Source organism: Mus caroli, chromosome 4 (assembly GCF_900094665.2).
Source record: "Mus caroli chromosome 4, CAROLI_EIJ_v1.1, whole genome shotgun sequence".
Taxonomy (NCBI): Eukaryota; Metazoa; Chordata; class Mammalia; order Rodentia; family Muridae; genus Mus; species Mus caroli.
The window spans coordinates 77187473-77208032 of record NC_034573.1 but is presented as its reverse complement, the minus strand read 5'-3'; the positions used below and the strand labels follow the sequence as shown (position 1 = coordinate 77208032).

Here is a 20560-nt window from a genome sequence, read left to right as displayed (position 1 = left end):
TTTAGCTTTCCATTTTGAAGCTACAGTGTTTATGTACAGTGGATTTTGTTCAGCTCTGCTTTTCCATAAATAAGGGAGATAAATACTATCTAATAAATGGTTGTTTTGTTTTAAAACTGGTTTAATTAAAAATATGACCTGCTATCAAGGTTAGATTTCATCAGGCAGGGAAACATTATAGAACTTTCCATAGAGATCCTAAATGAAAAATGGCATTTTTATATGCATTACTTTTTTGCCTGAAATAGGACAGACTTCTTTTTTCCTTCATCTTTTGCCTTTTTTTTTATGATTTAAAAGATTGGTGTAGATGCCTTACCTGTGAACTTTAACAAAGGATTTTATTCTGCTTGTGAGCTTTAAGAAAAGATATTCACTTTTCTTCTCTGCTTTCAGGGTCTCTTTACTTAGTCTTCAGTTTGGTAGTTAATGGCTTGAGGTGCTGGCTATTAAGTGGTATATATTTATTTTTTCATATGTTTATTGTACATCTTCCATGTTTAACTGGTAGCTTTGCTTGTTCACCCTTTAGAATATAAGGTCAAATCTCTGTATATTATTTTCTCTATGAGTTTATATGTGGTTATAAATAGCCCAGCATTACGGTGTGACTTGTGGCAGCTAATATTTAAAAAAACAACTGAGCAAACTTTATGTTTTCCTCCAGATGAATACTTCACTTGCTTCCAGTATGTTTAGAAATATTTAAGTGTCATATTCTTGCAAGTGTTAAAGAAAAGACTGGTGTTGGATATAACATGTTACAGCAGAAAGCATTGTTGGGGAAAATTCCCAGGGAAGGGCCCTGGCTTCCCCTGGCCTTGTGGGTAGTGATCGTGGCGTTTCGTGGAGTACGCACGAGTGTGTATCTATCTGTGTGTCTGGAGAGGGGTTAGTGCAGGGTGTCATTTGGTGCCTGACAGTGGAACAGTGCAGTGACTCCTAGCTCTGCTATCCAATGACATGCAGTGGCTGAGGGTTTGAAGCTGATGGTTGGGTCTCCAGTGCTGCCTGCACACCTGACAGGCAGCTGTTAAACCGAGCAAAGGCAAGCTAGGGGAGTCACAATCTATGCATAAATGATAGGGATATCTGTGCAGAAGGTGCGAAGGAAGCTCTGACCCCCCCTCCCCCAGATCTCCCCCTTCCCAAATGAAATGCACAGTTCAGCCAGCTTCTTAACTACAGTATACTCCTGCTACTGGCTGCCAAGAAGCTCAAAAAATCCACCTTCACTTTTCAGTCAGAAGAGGCAGAAGTGGATGTGAGAGAAAGAGACACACAGAGAGACAGAGAGCCAAAGAGGGCAAGAGACTTGACTTTAAGAGACTCCTGTACTGACAACTCCATGCAGTTCGGAACCAGAACAACTGCGGCTGAACCAGGGTTCATGGGGACATGGCAAAACGCTGATACTAACCTCTTATTCAGAATGTCCCAACAGGTAAGTTACTTTCATTTTTTTTTTAAAGAAACCTCGAGTTGTTATGTGCCCTTTTCTTCCTGCTACTTTTCTTTCTAAATGTTTCTGAAATTTAAAAATATATACATTGTCATTTCTGTGCTACTGGAATGTGCAGTGTTACTTCCTGGCTTCCCCAAGGGTCCTTAAGGAAAATGGGGGAAAGGACATCGAAGTTAGAGAAAGCAAAGGCATTTGCTGCAAAGTTTCACCGTGTGTAGCCTGGGTCCTGCGAAGCCTTAATTTATTTCTTTGTTTCCCGCTAAAAAGAGAAAAAGCCACTACTCAACAAATGGATCTTTCTGACTATGTGAAAGACTTGGTCAAAGTGTCTGCTGTCTCGAAGTAGGTCTTTGCAAGCGAACAGTCCTAAAGCGCGGGCCCCTCACAGCAGCGGGTCTGACTTCTGGTGTCTGGAGCAGCTGGACTCAGACCTGAGCGAGGCTGTGCAGGGTTCCCTGCCGGCCGGGTCAACCCGGAGGGCGGCAGGCTGCGCTCCCGCTTGCTCTCGGCCTCCGTTCCGGCTCTCGGTGGCTTCACTCTCCCCGTGCTCCCCTGGCCGCGGCGCAGCCCGCTCGGCTCGCCACCCGCCCGCCGCCCGCCGCCCGGCGCGGTGCACTCACACTCGGCGCGGCCCCTGCGTTCTCCCAGAGCCGCTTCTCGCTCAGCCGCCGCCAGCAGCTCGGCTGCTACCCTGCCGGGAGAGCCGCCCGGAGAGCGCCAGGGCAGCGGACGGATAATTAATCACCCGCAGCCGTCCGTACCAAGCGCTCGGTGATTTGCGCCCTGCGCGCCGGGCTCCTCTTGCACAATTGCTGGCTCTCCGGCTCCGCAGGGGAGCGAGGGTAAGAGGAAGCGAAGGGGAAACAACCCAGAAACTTTCCTCTTGGACTGTGCTCAAGTGAGGGAGGGAAGTTCCCTGGTGCCTCCCTCCTAGACACGTCTTGCTTTTCAGAAGCCTACCCCAAACCCATACAAAGCAAGAGTTAGTTTATCATCCACGAAGCACCAAAGTAGTACTGACAAATATACTGGGATGTTAAGTAGATGGCGGTTGTTTAAAGATTGGTCTTGCCCCACTCATTTAAAATAACTGCAACTGCTATTTAATAGATTCTTTTGTATGTGAGAGTTCGCGGAAATTGAATACTTTGGGGGTAGATTTTTAAATGTTTGGTAATGAAATAAAACAATTTTCAAGGCTGTAAACTGTCACAAGTTTAGAAATAACATTTGCCAGAGAGTGCATAAAGCCCGGCTCTTGTAACATTTAACTGGTAAACAGTTTTATCCACCAGTTTTAGATTGGAGAAATGTATTTGAATAAGGTGTATTTTGACATCCTGTAGAGGGACCCTGATAACTGCTGATCCAGTAAGCTGGGATTTAAATGCAATCAACATAAACTCAGTAAGCAAGTCTTTATGTGTAATCCTTTTTTTTTTTTTTTTTTTCCTGAAAAGTTCCTTTCTTGTCTGACAGAGATGCTCCCTGCGTCTGCACAAGGCTTTGCGAGGTGCTTTTCTGAAGCACTTTTCTGTCTGGGTGGCTCTCTTGTGGTTGTTGGAACAAAGTGTGTTTTCACTAACCTTAGGACCTAATAACGTGTGTCCCACTTTAACATTGGGATCTCACCCACCCGGGTTTCCCTGGAGTTAGTGGCATGTGTATGTACATGCATACTTTGAAAGGTTACATTGCTTTAGGTTTTTCCCTCTAGTGAAAAAAGAGTTAATAAAACAGATAGAGATAATGATCAATTGATAAATGGCTATTGAACCACATAGATGGTGTTAGATTGCCGCTTGGGCACTCGCCCATTTCCAAGTAGATTTGCATCTAAGGAGACTTTAAGTGGTGGAAAACATTTAGGATTAAAAGAAATAAAAGCAAATTACACAGAAATAGGTCAGAATTGGGGAAATAATTTAAATTTCTCATAGAGAAACTTGTATGATCAGCCCACCGTGGTGTTTTCTGGGTGCTTGTTTGTGGGGGGCTACAGAGATGTGTTTTGTATGAACCTGTGTGAATGCATGTGTATGGTGAGCATCAGTGCCTGTGAGGAGAAGGAAGACACAGGGAAGGCATCCATGCTTAGTGGACAGATTATAACACAGAGCACCATGACAGAGGATGAGAATCACAGTCTTGGACAGTATTGTGAGGAGACCATTTGACTGTAGTTTCTTTGTTATTGGTTGTTGCTGTTTCGGTGGTGTTAGTGATGCTCAGCCTCCCATTAACTTTCACAGTTACTAAGTAGTTATCTTTTGTGCATTTTGGAAGTCGTAAAGGGGGGGGAGGTATGTGTTTACATGTGTGGCTGTGCTTTTCTTTCTCTTTCAGGACACCATTTCAGGTGGTGTAGTCTTAAAGTCTGTCTAAATACAAGTCTGTGATGTGCAAGCTTAACCAGTGCATGGACCAGCAGCACTGGTTAAGAGTGTGTGAGTGGGAGAGAGTGTGTGCATGTGTGTGTGTGTGTGTGTGTGTGTGTGTGTGATAGTTCCTGAAATGCTCTTTTAAAGTCAACAATTTTGAAGAATAATAGTTTCAATACCCACATTAAGCCAGCTTTTGCTAAAGATAAAAAGTTGTTTTCTAATTTAATCAAGTATGCAGAATTCTATATATCTAATTTTTTTATGATAAAAGAGGCTTTTCTGCTTGATTATTTTAATCTCTTAAGTAAAAATTTCGCTAATGGAGCAAATGAAATCTGTTAAATACAGTTTTTCACTGTTTTCTATAGTAGAATAAAAAGTTACATTTCCTTGACTACCTTGTTAAGTGTTAGACTAGACTGATGAATAGAGCCAGTGTATGATGTTTAAAGACTGAGCTGTAGAGAACTCACCACATATGGTGTTAGCTACAAGAAAACGCATGCTTGGGAATGTTTGATGAACACTGAAGTTTAGTAATCTAGGTCTGTGTCTTCTAAAAGTAAGCTAGGCAGAGGCATGGAACAGTCTGCATCTTGCATTTCCCCTGAATGAAGTTAGATAGCCTTACCTGTAAATCCTTCCTCTTATCTAACATTAGCAAATGATTTGACTCAGACTCAGTGAAGTCTGTTCCCCTTAAAGCTTTAAATGGGACTTCCTGACTTCATTACCCTACCTTACATTATTTCCTTTAAAATCAAAGTGTGATTTGTTGTTGTTGTTGTTTAGAAACATAACATTTTCTTACAGACAGATACTTGAGAGCCTTGAAAGGTATAGCTGTTGACGTTTGTAGCTGAGAGTTCTGGATTCAGTTATGAATTGATAATGTCCAAAACCGTTTTCTCTTTTTCCTTATCTCCAAAGCCTCAAAGGTTATTTTTCTCAGGATACTCTCCTAAGGTATTGTTAAAAAGACAAATGGGGAGGTGGTAGGGAGAAAGGAGCTTGCTTTTTGAAGATATATATTTTAAATCATATTTTGGAAGCTGATTTTTCTACATATTTTGTACATGTTTGTGTATTTGAGAAAGTAGCAAATCAAATCTTTACAGCTTCCTCCAAGAGAAGGTATAGTTTGATCTAATCGAAATCTTTTTAAGAAATGTCACTGTACAGGTAATGGTGATAGTCCACTTTTCCCGTATTACCAGAGTTGTTTATACCTTTTATTATTGCCCAGGTATACTTAACCTGTTTCAAATAAAATGCAGATCCCTTAATAAGGTCTCTTTTCAGAGTAGAGTGAAATACTAAGTTAGAATTATAAATGACGCTGTGCATCATTATGGAGTAATTTAGGATTCACCCAATGATGTAACAAAATTAACAACATAATTTCATTGTGAAACTGTGTCTTATTAAAGAACAACTGTCTGACATTCTCTTACAGTTGCTTTATTTAACTTCATGCAAATATTATTAGTAGTGACATTTTTCTATTGTGTATTAGATTCTCTCATTAGCATGATGTGTTAGTTATCACCAGAGAAATCATTTTCTAGATAGGTGAGGGACAAAATCAAGAAGGCTAAAAATTAAATCAGTGATTTACATTAATACCAGACCATCTGCTCACCAGAGATAGGACAGAGTAAACTTTTTGACTAGTATAAAACCTAGCACTTCTCTGAGAAATGATTAAAAGATATATAAAAAATGTATAAGAGCATTTTTGGAATTCATTTGCAAGAGCACTCAATACATTTTTTTCTTCCAGTAGTCTTTTACTGCTTTCAGTTCGTGAGAACAAACCCAGTTCCAGTCATAGGATTTGTAGTTAAAATGGAAATGATGTGTGTTTTCTTTTGTGGTTCCTAACCCTCCAAAAATAATTTGAACATCTCTAACAATTTTAAAGATTCACACACAGCATTTCTTGTTTGTCATGTATCTGAACTGTGTGCTGTGGCCAGGTTGTTCTTTGTAGTTCCTGCAATACATTTCTATTCTAAATCTTCTCCTCAAAACGAGACGTCCCTTCTACATAGGTTGAACAGTCTTGTTTAATCAGAGCTAAGAGGAAAGCAGTTGATAGTTAATGGCCTTTGAAAAGGGCTTTCATTGAGAGGCAGCATCCATTTCTAGGTTTCCTTCTCTATTTTCCCCTTCTTCCTTTTTATTATTTCCTTCTTATAGTTGGTGTATTTGGGTAATCACAGCTTACTTAAAAAGGATTAATTTGACCAGACTCACCCTTATGGTAAAATAGGTGTTTATATTTGGTGGCAAATAGTTTTTAGCTTGTTGAATTTGCATGCTGCCACCTCCGTTTTAGATCCCCTAGGTTGAGAGATGGTGTGCTTTGTTTTGAAATGTTAATGATAGGTACATACTGAAATTAAAATCTAATCCTTGACATTCATCTTAATACTGTAGCACACAAGTAAGTAGGAATATTTGGATAATTATCCTAGCAGTATTGAATTAGAAATTGTAGTAACGAGGTGAGTACCTGTGTGTCAGCCTTTGCTTCCAACTTGGTGTTAACATGCAGACTTCACTTAACAGCTCTGTGTACTATATAATGAACTGGGAATGTAGTAGGCCTTGTATGTATGATACCCCATGTGTGTTTTATTGTAACTTAAGTATGTACAAATAGATCCTCAGATGTGTATACACATGTATAAACTCAGTCACCAACTTAAAACTTATTTTCAACATATAGCACTTAAAATGAATGTAAGCATAGTTGGAGATCATTTTGAAATGATTTTTTCAATATTTCTGTTATGTGTAACCAAGTAGCTTTATAGAGATTGATTACTATAACAGGACAAACTTAGGCTTCCAACACAACATAGCTTCCTACACCTATGTCAGAGATAAGAGCCATGACAATTCTTCCCTTCTTCATTACATGCTGAGCAGGGCATCTCTGGGAAGTTGGGACAAAAGTGAATGGGTCACAGCCAAGGCAGGATTGCAAGGATTCCAGTGATAGTGAAAGCATTCAAGTTTGCCAGGTCGCTGTGACACGGGAGCTGATTCCAAAGGAACAGCCCGTTACAGATAGTGAGATGGCGTCACAGACTTCAGTGAAAAACAAAACCCTAGGGTTTCTTCTTTCCCAACTTCTACATTGCACACACTTATTTAAAGGGAGACACAGTGGGCATTGCTCTGGTCAGTCTTCACTTTGTACGTGTAGGTAATGCCTGTCTATGGCTAAGTTGGTAATGAGGACTAGAATATATATATATATATATATATATATATATATATATATATATATATATAAAAAGTATAAGGAGAGGAAATTGGAACTTGCCTTTACCCTGTATTCATAAGTCAACTACAGTGGTTAAATTGTTTTAGGTGGAGACGGCTTTCCCCCAGAGTATATAGAGAGAACTCTGTGCAGTAAGGAAAACCGAATTGGTGAATCGTGGGATACCTTTTTCAGTGAAAGTCATTTTCTCTAGGACTCACTGTTCATTGTTGTTGAAAGAACATGGGTTATAATGGTACCAGGAGTTCCTTCCTTTGGAAGGGTTAGCATCTACTGTGATGTGTGTGTGGAGGCATGAGTTCTGCTCCATGTGCCTTTCGTGATACACGTTTGCTGATCACTAACCACTGTTCTCTAGGCTTTGGCCAGAAGAGCGTTTGGGGTCGTAGGGAATGATTGATGTCACGCACATCTGCCAAAGCTGATGCCACTCTTATTTCCAGGAGAGCAGCTGGTGTCCACATTTTGCTAGGTTCCCCTCATCCTCTGAAGCACCTGGGATTAGAGGCAAAGGGGAGTCAAATACCCTCTCAAGGAACTTTGACTTCTCATAAGCTTAAGAGAAATAAAGGAAGAGGTGCAGAGTGGGAGCAGTAGCCTTTAGGTTGTGTTGTGGAAACAAGATAAGTAGCAGAAGGAGAATCCTGGAAGACAAGCTGGTCAAGATGCAGAGGAGGCAGGATGAAAATCGTCCTGGAGAGAAGAAAGCATGTGCTGTGACATCACTAAGATCATGTTGGAGCTGTGGCTGGGGCCTACATTTCCCCCCCAAGCCTGACCTGTACCGAATCTCCCTCCCTGGGCTTAAAAGGAAGTTTAGAGAATAGGAAAAAATAAAAGTATTGATTCTTTTTTTTTTTTTAATTCGTACCTTCCCTGTAGGAAACCTCACAGACTTCACAGTGTACACTCCACCCCTCGGTGAAACATTTATGACGGACTGGACTTGGGTGAGGGCAGAGTGCAGTGTCCTCTCGATGAGGCACAGCGCACAGCATTTTGTGCCATGGGGTGCGGGCATGAGAGAGTGTTGTCTCCTTCTGCAGTCAGAGCCCTCCTTAGTGGGAGCACTGTAGGCAAACAATGCCTTACTCAAACCAGGGAGTTCAGAAATCAAATTCTCCGCTTATTAATCATCATTCCAATTAAGAAAAAGAATCGATCCTTTAACAACAATATAATATGCTTTTGTTTTTCTTTAATTAAGCCCATCAGTTTTTCATTTCTCTCCGTAAAGGAAGAATAATGTTGAATTGTAGGAAGTTACTCACTGAAACCACGGATTCCCTTGAGCACAGCTGACATCTTATTTACCCATCCTTAGGAGCTGCAGTGTTCCTTTGCTGCTGTCTGTAGTGTTTGGTCAGAGCAGGGTGTTGAGTTATGACTCTTGTTCTTCTTCTCTGGCTGGTAGACATTTGCCTAATGGCCTTAGGACAAGGTTAGTTTGTTCTTACTCGCCGTTTCCTTTTCCATAGAGTTCATTTCTCTCTTCTACCTTTGTGTCTCTCACTATACAATCGCCTCCTTAGTTTTACTGCCTCTCTTTTTGCCTAATGCAACGGAATTAAAATGCGCTTGAAAGTAACAACCATTGAATCAGGCATCCTTTTGCCAATCTGCCATTCAGATAAGTGCAGGAATGTGGTGCTGTCCTCACATACGCACATGTCAGTGACAGGGCTATCCTGGTTTTACTACGGATGAGTATTTTAAATCAGGGGTGGCTGCACACCTAGGGCTTGTCACTCAGATGTGCTACTGGTAGGTGTTCAGTTTGTCCCTTAACCTGTATGAGAAAGATGGAGGCAGAGAAAATTTGCTTCCTTTTCTCTAGGAGCTGTTCTTAGATTTATCATTTTATATACCTGGACTGAACACCACACAAGGTTATCATCTTAGAAGTAGGAAAGGTATAAAGAGCAGGGTGACCATCAGGAGATGTGCCCGAGGTAAACTGCAGCTAGTGAGAGCTCAGACGTCGAAAGGAACAATTGAAATGGTAGCAGGGCCAGTATAAACATGCTATTAGGAAACAGATATTTAAAACATGTGTCCTACATGTGGGGATTCATCATTGTTTTGTATGTAATACATTTAACTCATTGTCTTAAAAAGGCATGGAGATTGTTAAAAATAACAAGAACAAAAACATTTTTGTAAATTGGAAAGACAGGACTTCTGGTATTTCACCTGTGTGCTTGTATGTGACTGCTGTGGATTTTTTTCAACTTTATTAAGGTGGCTATTAGTTCTCCAGACAATTCTTTAGGATTTACATTTGATGATCATTGTGTCTGAACTGGGGGTTTGAAAAAGAAAAACTTCAGGATAATGAGTATTTTACCTGACAAAAATAATTACTTTCAGCTGGCTTAACATAATAACAAAACTAATATTAAAATGGGAATCTCCATTAGCAGAGTTTTAATAATGTTTGTTCTCTTCTTCCATTACAATTACAAGCAAGGAAGATGTCACTGAGGTATGCCATTAGGATGGCTGTGTGGGACACGTGAGTAGGCATGAGAAAGGGAATGGCCCACTGATGTGCCCTCTGCCAGTTCCACAGGGCAGAGGGTCAGGGTTGTGCTCTGTAAGATGCTGCGACATTACATTATGAGTTTGTTCACCAGAGTTCCCTTCAGTGATGATGCCTGCAAGCATGAGGATTTTTGACCTCCTGTCGAACCTAATGCAGACTCAGCTAGGTTACTTGGGTAATACATAGTACTCTCTTCACTTTGTCCTTTTCTTTTTTATATATAAAGATAGAGTTTCAGATAGAACTGACACTGAAGTCCTGCTATGGACCTTTGGGACAAAGTCTTATTGCTTTTCTATAGCAAATGTTACAAATCTAGTATTGCCATGGAGTTGTACATTTGTACTACATGATATGTAGACACAGGCAGGGTAGGACTGTTAGGTTGTCTGGTTGAAGGCATTTAAATGATTTAGTTTGGGAATGTTGGGGAGTTTTTTAATAGCTGCCTCAAATGCAAAGAGTATATGAGTTTACAAACAGAAGGACCACCACCAGCAAACATCCCACCCTAGGGATAGGCCAGTGCCTTAGATTATAGAACTTTGTGTTCCTAAGCATGCCCCCTTCCTCCTGTGCTGTGATGAACATAGAGCCTTGCCTCGGAGATAGGAGCCTAGCTTTTTAAATGAAGCTAGGTGTCATTGATTGAGAGCTGGTGTGATTGTTTTCCTGTTTTGTGAATTGCCATTTTCACCAACCATAGAACTGCAGTTTTCTAGAAGCAACTGTCATGTTTTTAAGTTTTAAATTCCAAGTAAAAATTACACTAAGAAAGAGACACCACACTGAGATGTGAGCTCACACCTGTGGTGTCTTGTCTTTTCCCTTTACAGCTATCTTGCCTCGTTCTCCTGAAGACCTTTGGCACGTGATCATGGGAGGGAGTGAATCTTAAAATATGTTGCCAGTGCTGTTTTGTGCTAAACAGAATATGAAGAGTTTTCTCGTTTTTGCTTTATTTGTGATCTTTATTGTACGTTATGCGAAAAAGAGGATAGGGAGTGTCAGAAGTCCAACATCTGGGAGGGCTTGTTTCAGTAGCAGCCTGGAAACCAGAACCCTGGCTTCATACAGGTGAGATGTGTTATGGGAATAAAGGCCTTGTGCATTTAATGAGCCCAGCCTGCCTGTCAGCTTGGTTTTTCATGCACCATTGTTGTTCAAATAAGAAAAAGAAAGTGTTCACAGCCTGTGGTGAGATTAGAGTAATAGAAATGAAGTGTTAATCTGTTGATAGGAAGCACATCCCATATCCTACATCCCGGCCACATTCACGCATGTATAATATATTCCAGGTTCTCTCATGACCAGAGAAGCCTGGATGTTCATTATATTAAAAACACTCTTTTGTTGAAAGCAAGAAGTTGGCTGCTCTGCCTTTGAGTAAATAGCTACTCTATACAATTTCTTAATAAAGCAACGGCTCCTGGCCTCCAAAGATTCTGATAACCTGCTGCTCCCATGCCTGCCTGCTCTGCACGTCTGTAGAATATCCCTGCTACCCTAACTGGAGCCTGCACTGGGACACCCTTTTGCAGGAACTAGTGACTAGTATGGGAAAGGTGGAGTTAAAGGACAGCAGAATTTTTCTCTCCATAAAGAAAGATTAAATAAAATTAAACATTCGTTAATATATGCGTATTTTTCATCTTTTAAAATTGTACATTATAAAAAAATCCATCAAGCTTGGGACACTGTATGTGTAGTTATGATGTTATGACCTTAACTGAGGGTTATTAGGACCTGCACCTAAAGGCTTTGGGCATCAAGGGGGATTTTCTTTTCTTTTGTTTTTTTCTTTATAAAGCTATTTTGGAATGATATAGGAAGAAAATGTTTTTCTAGAACTGTTATTTTAATTTTCTACTGTTAATCACTAATTATTAAAGAAATTTACTTATAAAAATGAAACTGTAGTCTTAAAAAAGATGAGATAGGGTCAGACCTACACTCCAGCAAGGAGTTTTAAAGAAGAAAATGGTGAACACTGGCCCAAGGCCCTTTATATAAGAGCATCAATTTAAGAGGCATCTTTAGAAAGGATGTCGAAAGAAGTGTAAAAGGGGCGGGAAGAGATAAATTAATAAGTGAGTTCCAGGTGTCTGTTTCTAATTGCTTAAATTTCAAACATAATAGAAATTAGGACGAACGTTTCCCATAAGGAATGCATCACTGCCATTTGAGTATCAACTAGAACTGCATTCATGGTGCCCAGACTTAGCATATTTTCTGTTTCCCTATTCACCTAGGAGTTAAGGAATTCAGTATGATCATTATGATTTTGTCAACTGTTTCAAGCTGTAGGAGTTCAGAGTCAAGAAAATTTTGGGATTAGATCTCAATTGTAAAGTATATTTAGTGTATGTTCAGTGATGCCTTTCTTTTAAGGACAATAGGAAGAAAGACCTTTCTCATAGAGTTCAAACATCTCATCTAAATATTCTTTCAAGTGTGTGGAATGATTATAAGCCAGTATGCTATAGGTGATCTAAGTCTTGATACTCTGATACTGTGATATATGACCAGTCGTAGCATACTCCATAAATTCAGTTTGGAGATCTAAGTTTTTCTTGGCTACAGTAATTAATCAGAAGTAACCTGTTTTTTTTAAGATTTATTTATTTGTTATATGTAAGTATACTGTAGCTGTCTTCAGACACTCCAGAAGACAGAGTCAGATCTCGTTACAGATGGCTGTGAGCCACCATGTGGTTGCTGGGATTTGAACTTCGGACCTTCGGAAGAGCAGTCAGGTGCTCTTACCCACTGAGCCATCTCACCAGCCCAAAATAACCTGTTTTTAATATGGTTGGATAAAGTGATAAATAGGGCATTTAAACTTGATTGTAACATTCACTGATAGGTTTAAATGCTGCGATGTTATGCCTGATTGGAAGTTATGAACTGTAAATAAATATTTGCACTTGCTTCCAGTTAAATAAAAAATCCAAAGGTTAGAAATGCATGGCAACTTTGTCGTAGGAATCTGCTTTAAGGAGCAGCCATTTTAAAATACGACATGAAACAAAACAAAACAAAACAAAACAAAAAAACTCTCAGCGGGGCGTTGGTGGCGCACGCCTTTAATCCGGGCACTCAGGAGGCAGAGGCAGGCAGATTTCTGAGTTTGAGGCCAGCCTGGTCTACAAAGTGAGTCCCAGAACAGCCAGGGCTACACAGAGAAACCCTGTCTTGGAAAATCAAAACAAACAAACAAACAAACAAACAACCGACACGACTTGTTGGACCCTCAGTAATGACTATCTAAGTGTATTGTCAGATGCATACACATGGGGCCAACTAAAGATTAGTATTTGTTACGGTATCTGTGCATCTTAAATGTTGACTTGAAATGTGCCTTAAAGATATATACTATTTTTATATTAGGGTCCATTTTTCACTTAGGTGTACATGATACCTCCAGCAGGGAAGTATAAAGGTGAGGGATGAGGATGCGTGGAGTAGCAGTTTGTATGGGCATCCTTTCTAGGCTGCAAGGAAGAATGGAGTTCATGGGAAACCCGTGTAAAAGTCTGACACACCCCTAGATGAGTGTAGGTTATAGATTGGAAATTTACTACTTAGATTTTGTTTTAAGTTATGAAATTGGGTTTTATCTGCCTCATAGTTACTTATAACTGGAACAGCTATATTTTGAAATAAAGTGTGCATCCATTGTCATTCATTATATAAACTCGTGAAATTTATTTAAATATCTGTTTTTAGAACAACTATTTCTTTTCTTCTTTTTTCCTTTCTTTTCCTTTTTCTTTTCTCTTTTGGCAACAATTCTATAAGCTTTTCTGGAATAGTTATGAAAGTTTAAAGGGTGACAGTTACCTAGAATGCCCATGTGGAGGTGATGAATATTAAGCTAGTAGAATGGTTTGGTTGAGTCTATGGTAGACCAGAAAGCTCATCCCTCTAACCACTGAGGTGGCAGTCCTGGGGTCCAGAGAATTGTTGCCAGGTGAGAACGTAGGCCTCCTGGTTGCCAGATCACCTCGTTTTTTCTTTAATGAGAAGCCAGAAACACAATTTTTATGTGAAATCTCATGATTTTGAAATCTTGGCAACATATTCAAATATTTAAAAAACTGTGTGGTCCAAACAAAACTCATCTGCAGGCTATATTCAGCCACTGGCTGCCAGATAGAAACCTCTGGTTTAGATAATATTTTAATGGATGAAGATAATAGTTTCATTGCGTGTGATCATTCATTGTGGGAATTCCCCACTGGGATGGATTGAGTTCATTTTTCCCCCTGCAATTAAAATGAGTAAGTTTAGTAAACATATTTTTGCTTTTAGTTATTTTTTGATGTATAGCCTTTTCTTTATGATCCTATTCAAAGAAAAATCAAATTTATGGACAGAATAAAATAATCATTACTTAAATATAAGTAGGGAAAAGAATTTTAGAGTTAGAAGTAGAGATATAAGAATTTTAGAGTTCGAAATAGAAAATTCCTAAATTCTGAAAAGAATCCCATAATTTGTGTCAATAATTGATAAAGATGAAAAGCTGAATTCCAGTATAAAGAGCATTTCACCTCACCTTCAGCAGTGAAATCTTGGCCCTGATTCTTTGTGGGATTGCTATAATTTACCAGTCCCATTGATTATGATGTCACGAGGAAGAGATGGACCACAAGGGGAAAACTTCCCCATACTAATTCGTGCAAGGCCAATAGTATATCCCTGCTTCAAGAAAACATCATTTATATTGTATAAGCTGAGGCTTTCAATGTCAGTCTATATTTTTTGAAGGGGCTCTTTAAAAGAAATAAGCTACTCATAATTGAAATTCTCCAGGCAAATCAGATATCAACATTTCCAACAGAACGGGTAATTAATTGGTTTGGATTTCAAATTGAAGGTCATCCTGTTATTGATTTCCGTGGGAACAAGAAACAAGAGCATCTTGTTAAGATGATGTGCAAATGGAACCAAGGTGTGCCTAGGGTTCTGCCCTGGGTCTTGTTGATCTCTGTGTCTTGTCAGGGTCAGAAACCAGAAGGGAACCTTCTCTGTCGGAAACACAACAAGCTCTTCAGTTGCTTCCAAAACTGCAAAAAAAGCCATGGATTGGAGGAGAGATCAGATATTAACACTTCCCAGTCTTGTAGTCAGTCACGTGTCTCAAGTCAAGAGTAGATGCAGCTTGTAATGAAGCCTCCCTCAGTGTGTCCCCTCTCTCAGCAAGTTCATAGCAACACAGCTGTGACTAGCACTTCCAGAAACTTTTCAACTGGGAATTAAAGTAAATATCTTTAATACAAGGGGAGGGAAGAGTTTTAATACTAGAATAGTAAAGGGAACAATTGGAAGAGAAGGTGACACACCCCCTGGGATATTACTGGGTTTTATAAAAGAACATTTGTGTTGAATGTATGATAAATACTTTAGTCCTTACCTGTGCTGGGGTGTTTAAAACCATCTTTTTTTTTCCTCTCTGATGCGTTTATGTTTTTTGAGAAAGGTATAGTACCATATTTAGCTGTGTTAACTAGGCAGGGGTATGCTGCAGCTTTCTTTTAGAGTTCAAAGTAGAACTCTCCATAAAATGCGTACAATCAAAGGGTACACTCTCTGTTCTGTGTGCCCTGGAGCTTTAGTGCAGCTACTTCCAAGTTGACATACCTCTGTGTAGGCATGACAGTGGCACCGACCTTCTGCATTAAGACTTAACATTCCACAGAACCATTTCAGGTTTATTATGAGCTTCAAAGCCTGCGCATCCCTAAGAGAATATCAAGTTTAAGCATGTCACTTTGCCATAGTCACAGTTAACTTTTTTTTTCATCAAAACATGTTATTTCATAGCTGATTATCACCAGGTGAAACTTGAAACTTCTCAGTTCCTTACAGAGTCCTTTCACCTGACCCATTGTTGCTGCCCCCTTGAATTCTGTAGACAGATCCTTTTGGTAGTGGCAGGACACTACCCATGCATAAAAATAGGTCATAATTGGTTTAAAGTTCTGAAACAATATCAACAGCTTTTTCTTCATCCCTTGACCTAGAACTCATGTCTTTGAAATTCATTCTCCACTCCACTCCTTAATCTCTCCCACTCCACTCCTGTTGGGATTTCACAGAAGTGTGGCTGGGGTAGAAAAGAATGTGTTAAGTTGCTAACGTTGGGGCTGGAGAGATGGCTCTTGGTACTGCTCTTCCAGAGGTCCTGAGTTCAATTCCCAGCAACCACACGGAGGCTCATCTGTAATGAGATCTGATGCCCTCTTCTGGTGTGTCTGAAGACAGCTATAGTGTATTTACATATAATCAATAAACAAGTCTTTTTTAAAAAGGTTTTTTAATGTTGGGTTGATGTTTCCCACTGTAAAAGGCTAATGAATAGAGGGAGCCAATGGACTGCTCAGCCGAATCGCATGGTGTGCCCCTCTCTTCTCAGGGAATGGAAGGCCTTCTTTCCTGAGTGGTAAAAGCAGAGTTACTTTGGAGCCTTCTGGTTTTCCGTTCCTACGTCAGTTAATAGATTGTTGCTGTCTATGCCTTGCATCTCAGAGATGGGACTTGACGGAGTAGTCAGCATTGCAAAGGTCACCCTCGCGCTATTGGCAGGATGTACTGCCATTTGTTGCTGAGCGGTGATAATGCTACTGTAGCAGTTAACTGGATGTATCAGACTGTGTGGCTTTCCCAGAATACTAAACTTACCTTACTTAGTTCTTTTAAACACCTGACAGAATGCCCATTCACAAGCTGTCCCAAGTGCATTTTTCAAGGAATCTTAATGATATTAAAATACCAGTGCTTTGACCACAGGATGGATAATTTATGCAGAGCATTTATCTTGTGTGTTGTTTTGCTTTTGTGAAAGTACTTTTAAATTATTCTCATTTCTTAAAGTTTTCTTTTTGTCTAAAATTTCTGATGTTTCAGCAAGTTTGAAAATTCAATTAAAAAAATTATTTACAGTTTGTCTTCTAGGTCACTGTCTTCCAGGCTTGTTGGTTGTAAGGGGGAAATTTTTAAAGAAATATATATATATATATATATATATATATATTTCTTTCCTCACAAATATCAAATAGAGAAATTACATTTTCAATATTAGATTTTTTTTTTTACTTTATACATAGTATATAAGTAGCTGCCATCTATCTTTCCGAGTCATTAAATTTAGCAGTGTGCTCACTAAAATGCTACTTAAGTTATAACCAGAGTTTAAAAAGAATTCCATGATGAGCCTCCTTAGGAGGAGCTGCGGGTGAACGGGCTTTGGTTTGCATGCTTTACCTGAGGTTGGGGTTCATACCTTCTGAAATAATTTCTATCCACAGTGGATATCTTTACCTCGGCTCTTGTCTAAAAGCCAGCAAAGATCTAAAGTGCTGAGGTGCCTGTGACACCATTTGTTCCCTACACATCCGCATCTAAAATTGAGAGGGGCTACCTTCTCAAATGTTTGACTAGCCAGGTCGGCTTCCCTTCCATCCGCGTACATCACAGTGGGCAAGTCATGTAGACGTTTAAAGTTCCTTCTTTGGTTTCAAAATAACGAAGTCATACTTCTGAGTCTTGGCTAGGACAGATTCTCAGGCCTTCCTCCCATTCATCTAGCCTCATGTTTCTTACGGAGCTAGACACGTATCACAAGAGAAGAATGTATTCCCTCTCCAAAATGATGGGAGAAAACCAGTGGTTCAATAATTTTTGTTGCAGCAACTCAACAATAAAGGGCGTGAAGCCAAAATTTTTCAAATAGAATGGCTAGTACTGAATTCAGACACGGAATAATATTTGAAAACAAGACACAGTGATAGAGTTTGTGTTGTATGTTCTTTGTGACCCAAATGTTGAAGGAAGTTTTCTCTATATATGTATGCTTATCTTACATTTAGAATCACTTCCTTTTTCTTCTAGTTGACCCATTCTCCAGACCTTTAAAAAAACATTTTAAGTGGATGTAAATTCCATTTTAATTAGACTCCTTCAATCTAATACTGCAACTAGCCTGGAATGGAAAAAAACATGCTTAATACAACCCAAACCAACCATATGCAGATAATTCCCCTGATCTTTATAACAGTCCATCCCCCACCTCCACAGTTAAATGACCCTGTTAGCTTCAGATTCAACAAGACATTTAAGGTTCAATTTTAAAAATGATCTTTTACCGAATTTTTTTTTCTATTTTATTTCTCTTTCTTCTTCTTGCCACACAGCTGTCACTGGTGTAAGAGAAAGATTGGGGGGAGGGGAAGAGGAGGCAGCCCTGTTCAAATCGTGTCACGTAGCACTAATTCATCTGCTCTCATTAGAGGGAGCGAGGGACAGCAGTGATGGCCAAGAGCTGCACTCCACACATGACACGCGCACAGTTTGGGGAATAGAAAATTGCTTTCTCAGGAAGCCCAGCCAATTAAGGACTTGACCATATTGAATGTCAAGTGTTAATTTAGGTTTTTCTTCATTTTCCCAGTAGTAATGTGGGTCCTGTGATGAGCAAATACATGTCAAGTAAAAGTTGATTGCATGAAGGACCTGGGTATTATATGTCACTGACAAGTCACAAATGTACTGAAGTCTTTTAACCCCTTAGGTGAGTGTAGTGGGGGAGGGGAAGAGGAGAAGGGGATTATGGTACCATAATGATAAGAATTGGTAGTAGCTTGGATGGACAGGACAGGAATGGTAATTGATGCAAAGAAAAAAAAAGTCCTGGGGATTGGCTAATCTTGCTTCATGTATAGAAACAGTGGCTCTAGAAAGGCAAATGTGCATGTGTGCGCACACAAACAATGCACACACATACACACACACACAATGCACACACACACACACACACACACACGTATGTGATACTTCTGCACTGCACATCCACTGTCTAGGGTAGTGAATTTCCTAAGATTTTTGTGAAAAAGAAACATGGTGCACTCTCTGGTCTTGATTCAGGAAATTTATCATTACCACCTTTGAAGTAGATAAAATTAATTAAGCAACCATATTATGTAGGACAGTTTGGCATACTGCAGGTATAAAATTTCTTGGCTTTGTACTCTGTTTTACTTTCTAATCAGTGTTCATTTAAAAATAACTATGCAATACTGTCATAGGAAAGATGCAAAACTTAAAAGAAGGTTTGTTTTCTGTGTGTCTCTGGAAGATGATATTTAGCCAATGGAAGTTGGAGGCAGGCCCATCATTGTCCTTCACTTCCTTTCTGTACCCAGTGGTGGAAGGGAGAAGAGCTCAGCTTCAGGGAGTGAGACACTTCTGCCTTTTTCAAGTAAATGTTGAAGGTTGTCCATCTAGTGTAGCATCTCATTTCCATTGTCAGCATTCATTTGCATATGAATGTCCTCAAAATAATAGGAAGTCTGCAGACTCTGTTGCAGTTGTACAATAGCAAATAAAAACACCCCTGTAGCTTCAAACACTGCTGAGTATAGTGTAGTGTGTGTGTGTAGAAATCTTAAAAGTCAAAGCAGTTACAATGTGGCTACTTTGTGAAAATATGTAGAAACACTTTTGCCTTCCTATCTTTCAAGACAAGATCTTAAAACACTTTCATGAGCTGTACCCTTTTCCATTTATTTTAAAATTGTAAACAGACTTACCATTGCATATTGACAATGCTTATTATACCTTGAGAAGGTAAGTCACATAACACATGGATTTAGGCGGCATAAATTACTGACAGTTTTTCTGAGTGTCAGGACAGAAACTGCTATTGTCATATTGTAGGTTACATTGTGTGTGTGTGTGTGTGTGTGTGTATGCATGTATGTGTCACATATATGTATCACATACATGCGTGCGAACACACACAGACATACATATATAATATAGGAAACCATCTCAGGAATTCAGTGTTTCATAGAGCAAATTCTCCTTAAGAAATAAACGTCTCTGCCAGGTAGATTCTTTCCTCCCTGTTTCAAAACTAACCAAATAGGATGAGGCTGGTCCTCTCTTCATATCCAGTCTGATAAGCTCCATCTGTGGGATTCTGGTGGCATGGAAGAGCACTGTTTAATTACGGTCTCTTTTGTCAGCAGCTTCTCTTCCTCTGGGTGTACTGAGAGACTTAAGGAAGTTTCCCCAAAGTAAATTCTGATGATGGCAGCTCAGGTTGCTGATTCAAGTTATTCTTCTCTTCTGTGTCACTTTTGACGGATGGCACCTAATGCAATCAACCACTGACTGGAAGAGCCTTTTTCTTGGTTGCTTTAGTAACTGGACCACGGGTTTCTTCCCCTCCTCCCCTCTCCACTCACTCTTCCCTCCTCCCCGATCTTCCTGCAGGAGCCCTCTCTTCCCTGCCATCCTCACCAACACTAGAGCCAAAGGTGGGTGGGTGGGGGAGTGGTTTACCCAGAACGGGCCTTTCCTAAACCTCCCTTTCCCAGTGGTGAAAGCAGAGTCGGCCTCCCTTCGCGTGTGTTTTTGATAAATTTAAGAAGTCAAATCGCTGACACAGATAGATAATCCGAGTGTATAGGGTGAAGAGTTATAAATTAACACATTATTCCCTCTTAATGTGAACTACTTGAGAATGCATTTTCTCAGTCCCTTGACATCTACCCGGCGAGGGTTCTCATTGTACTTTTCAAGTGGCATTGATTTGTTAAAGCGCTGAATTAGCATCTCCGGCCAGCTGCCCGTTCGTTCTACAGGAGTGTCCAGGGGCTTCAGTCCCTCCTGTCTCCCCCAGATACCCACCCGTTTGTATTTCAGCCCCTCCTTTCCCACCTGATTCTTCCACTCCTCCCCTCATCCTTTCCTGCTCTCAACTTTACTGTCCCTTTCCTGCTCCTTTCTTTCTGACTGGTCCTGTCCAGCACCACCGCCTTAGGTTTTCTTCCTCTCTCTCTCTTTTTTTTTTTTTTTTT

General features: G+C 39.9%; 1 protein-coding gene across 5 annotated transcripts in view; it reads left to right on the top strand.

Moving 5' to 3' along the window:
- The window catches only part of Bnc2 (basonuclin 2), a 402776-nt gene that overhangs the window by 126855 nt on the left and 255361 nt on the right, over positions 1–20560 (top strand). For all 5 annotated transcript variants that reach the window (XM_029476262.1, XM_029476261.1, XM_029476260.1 and 2 more), the window contains one exon: positions 1244–1444. In XM_029476262.1, the coding sequence (XP_029332122.1) occupies positions 1244–1444 (201 nt within the window). The remainder of the gene's footprint in view (positions 1–1243; positions 1445–20560) is intronic.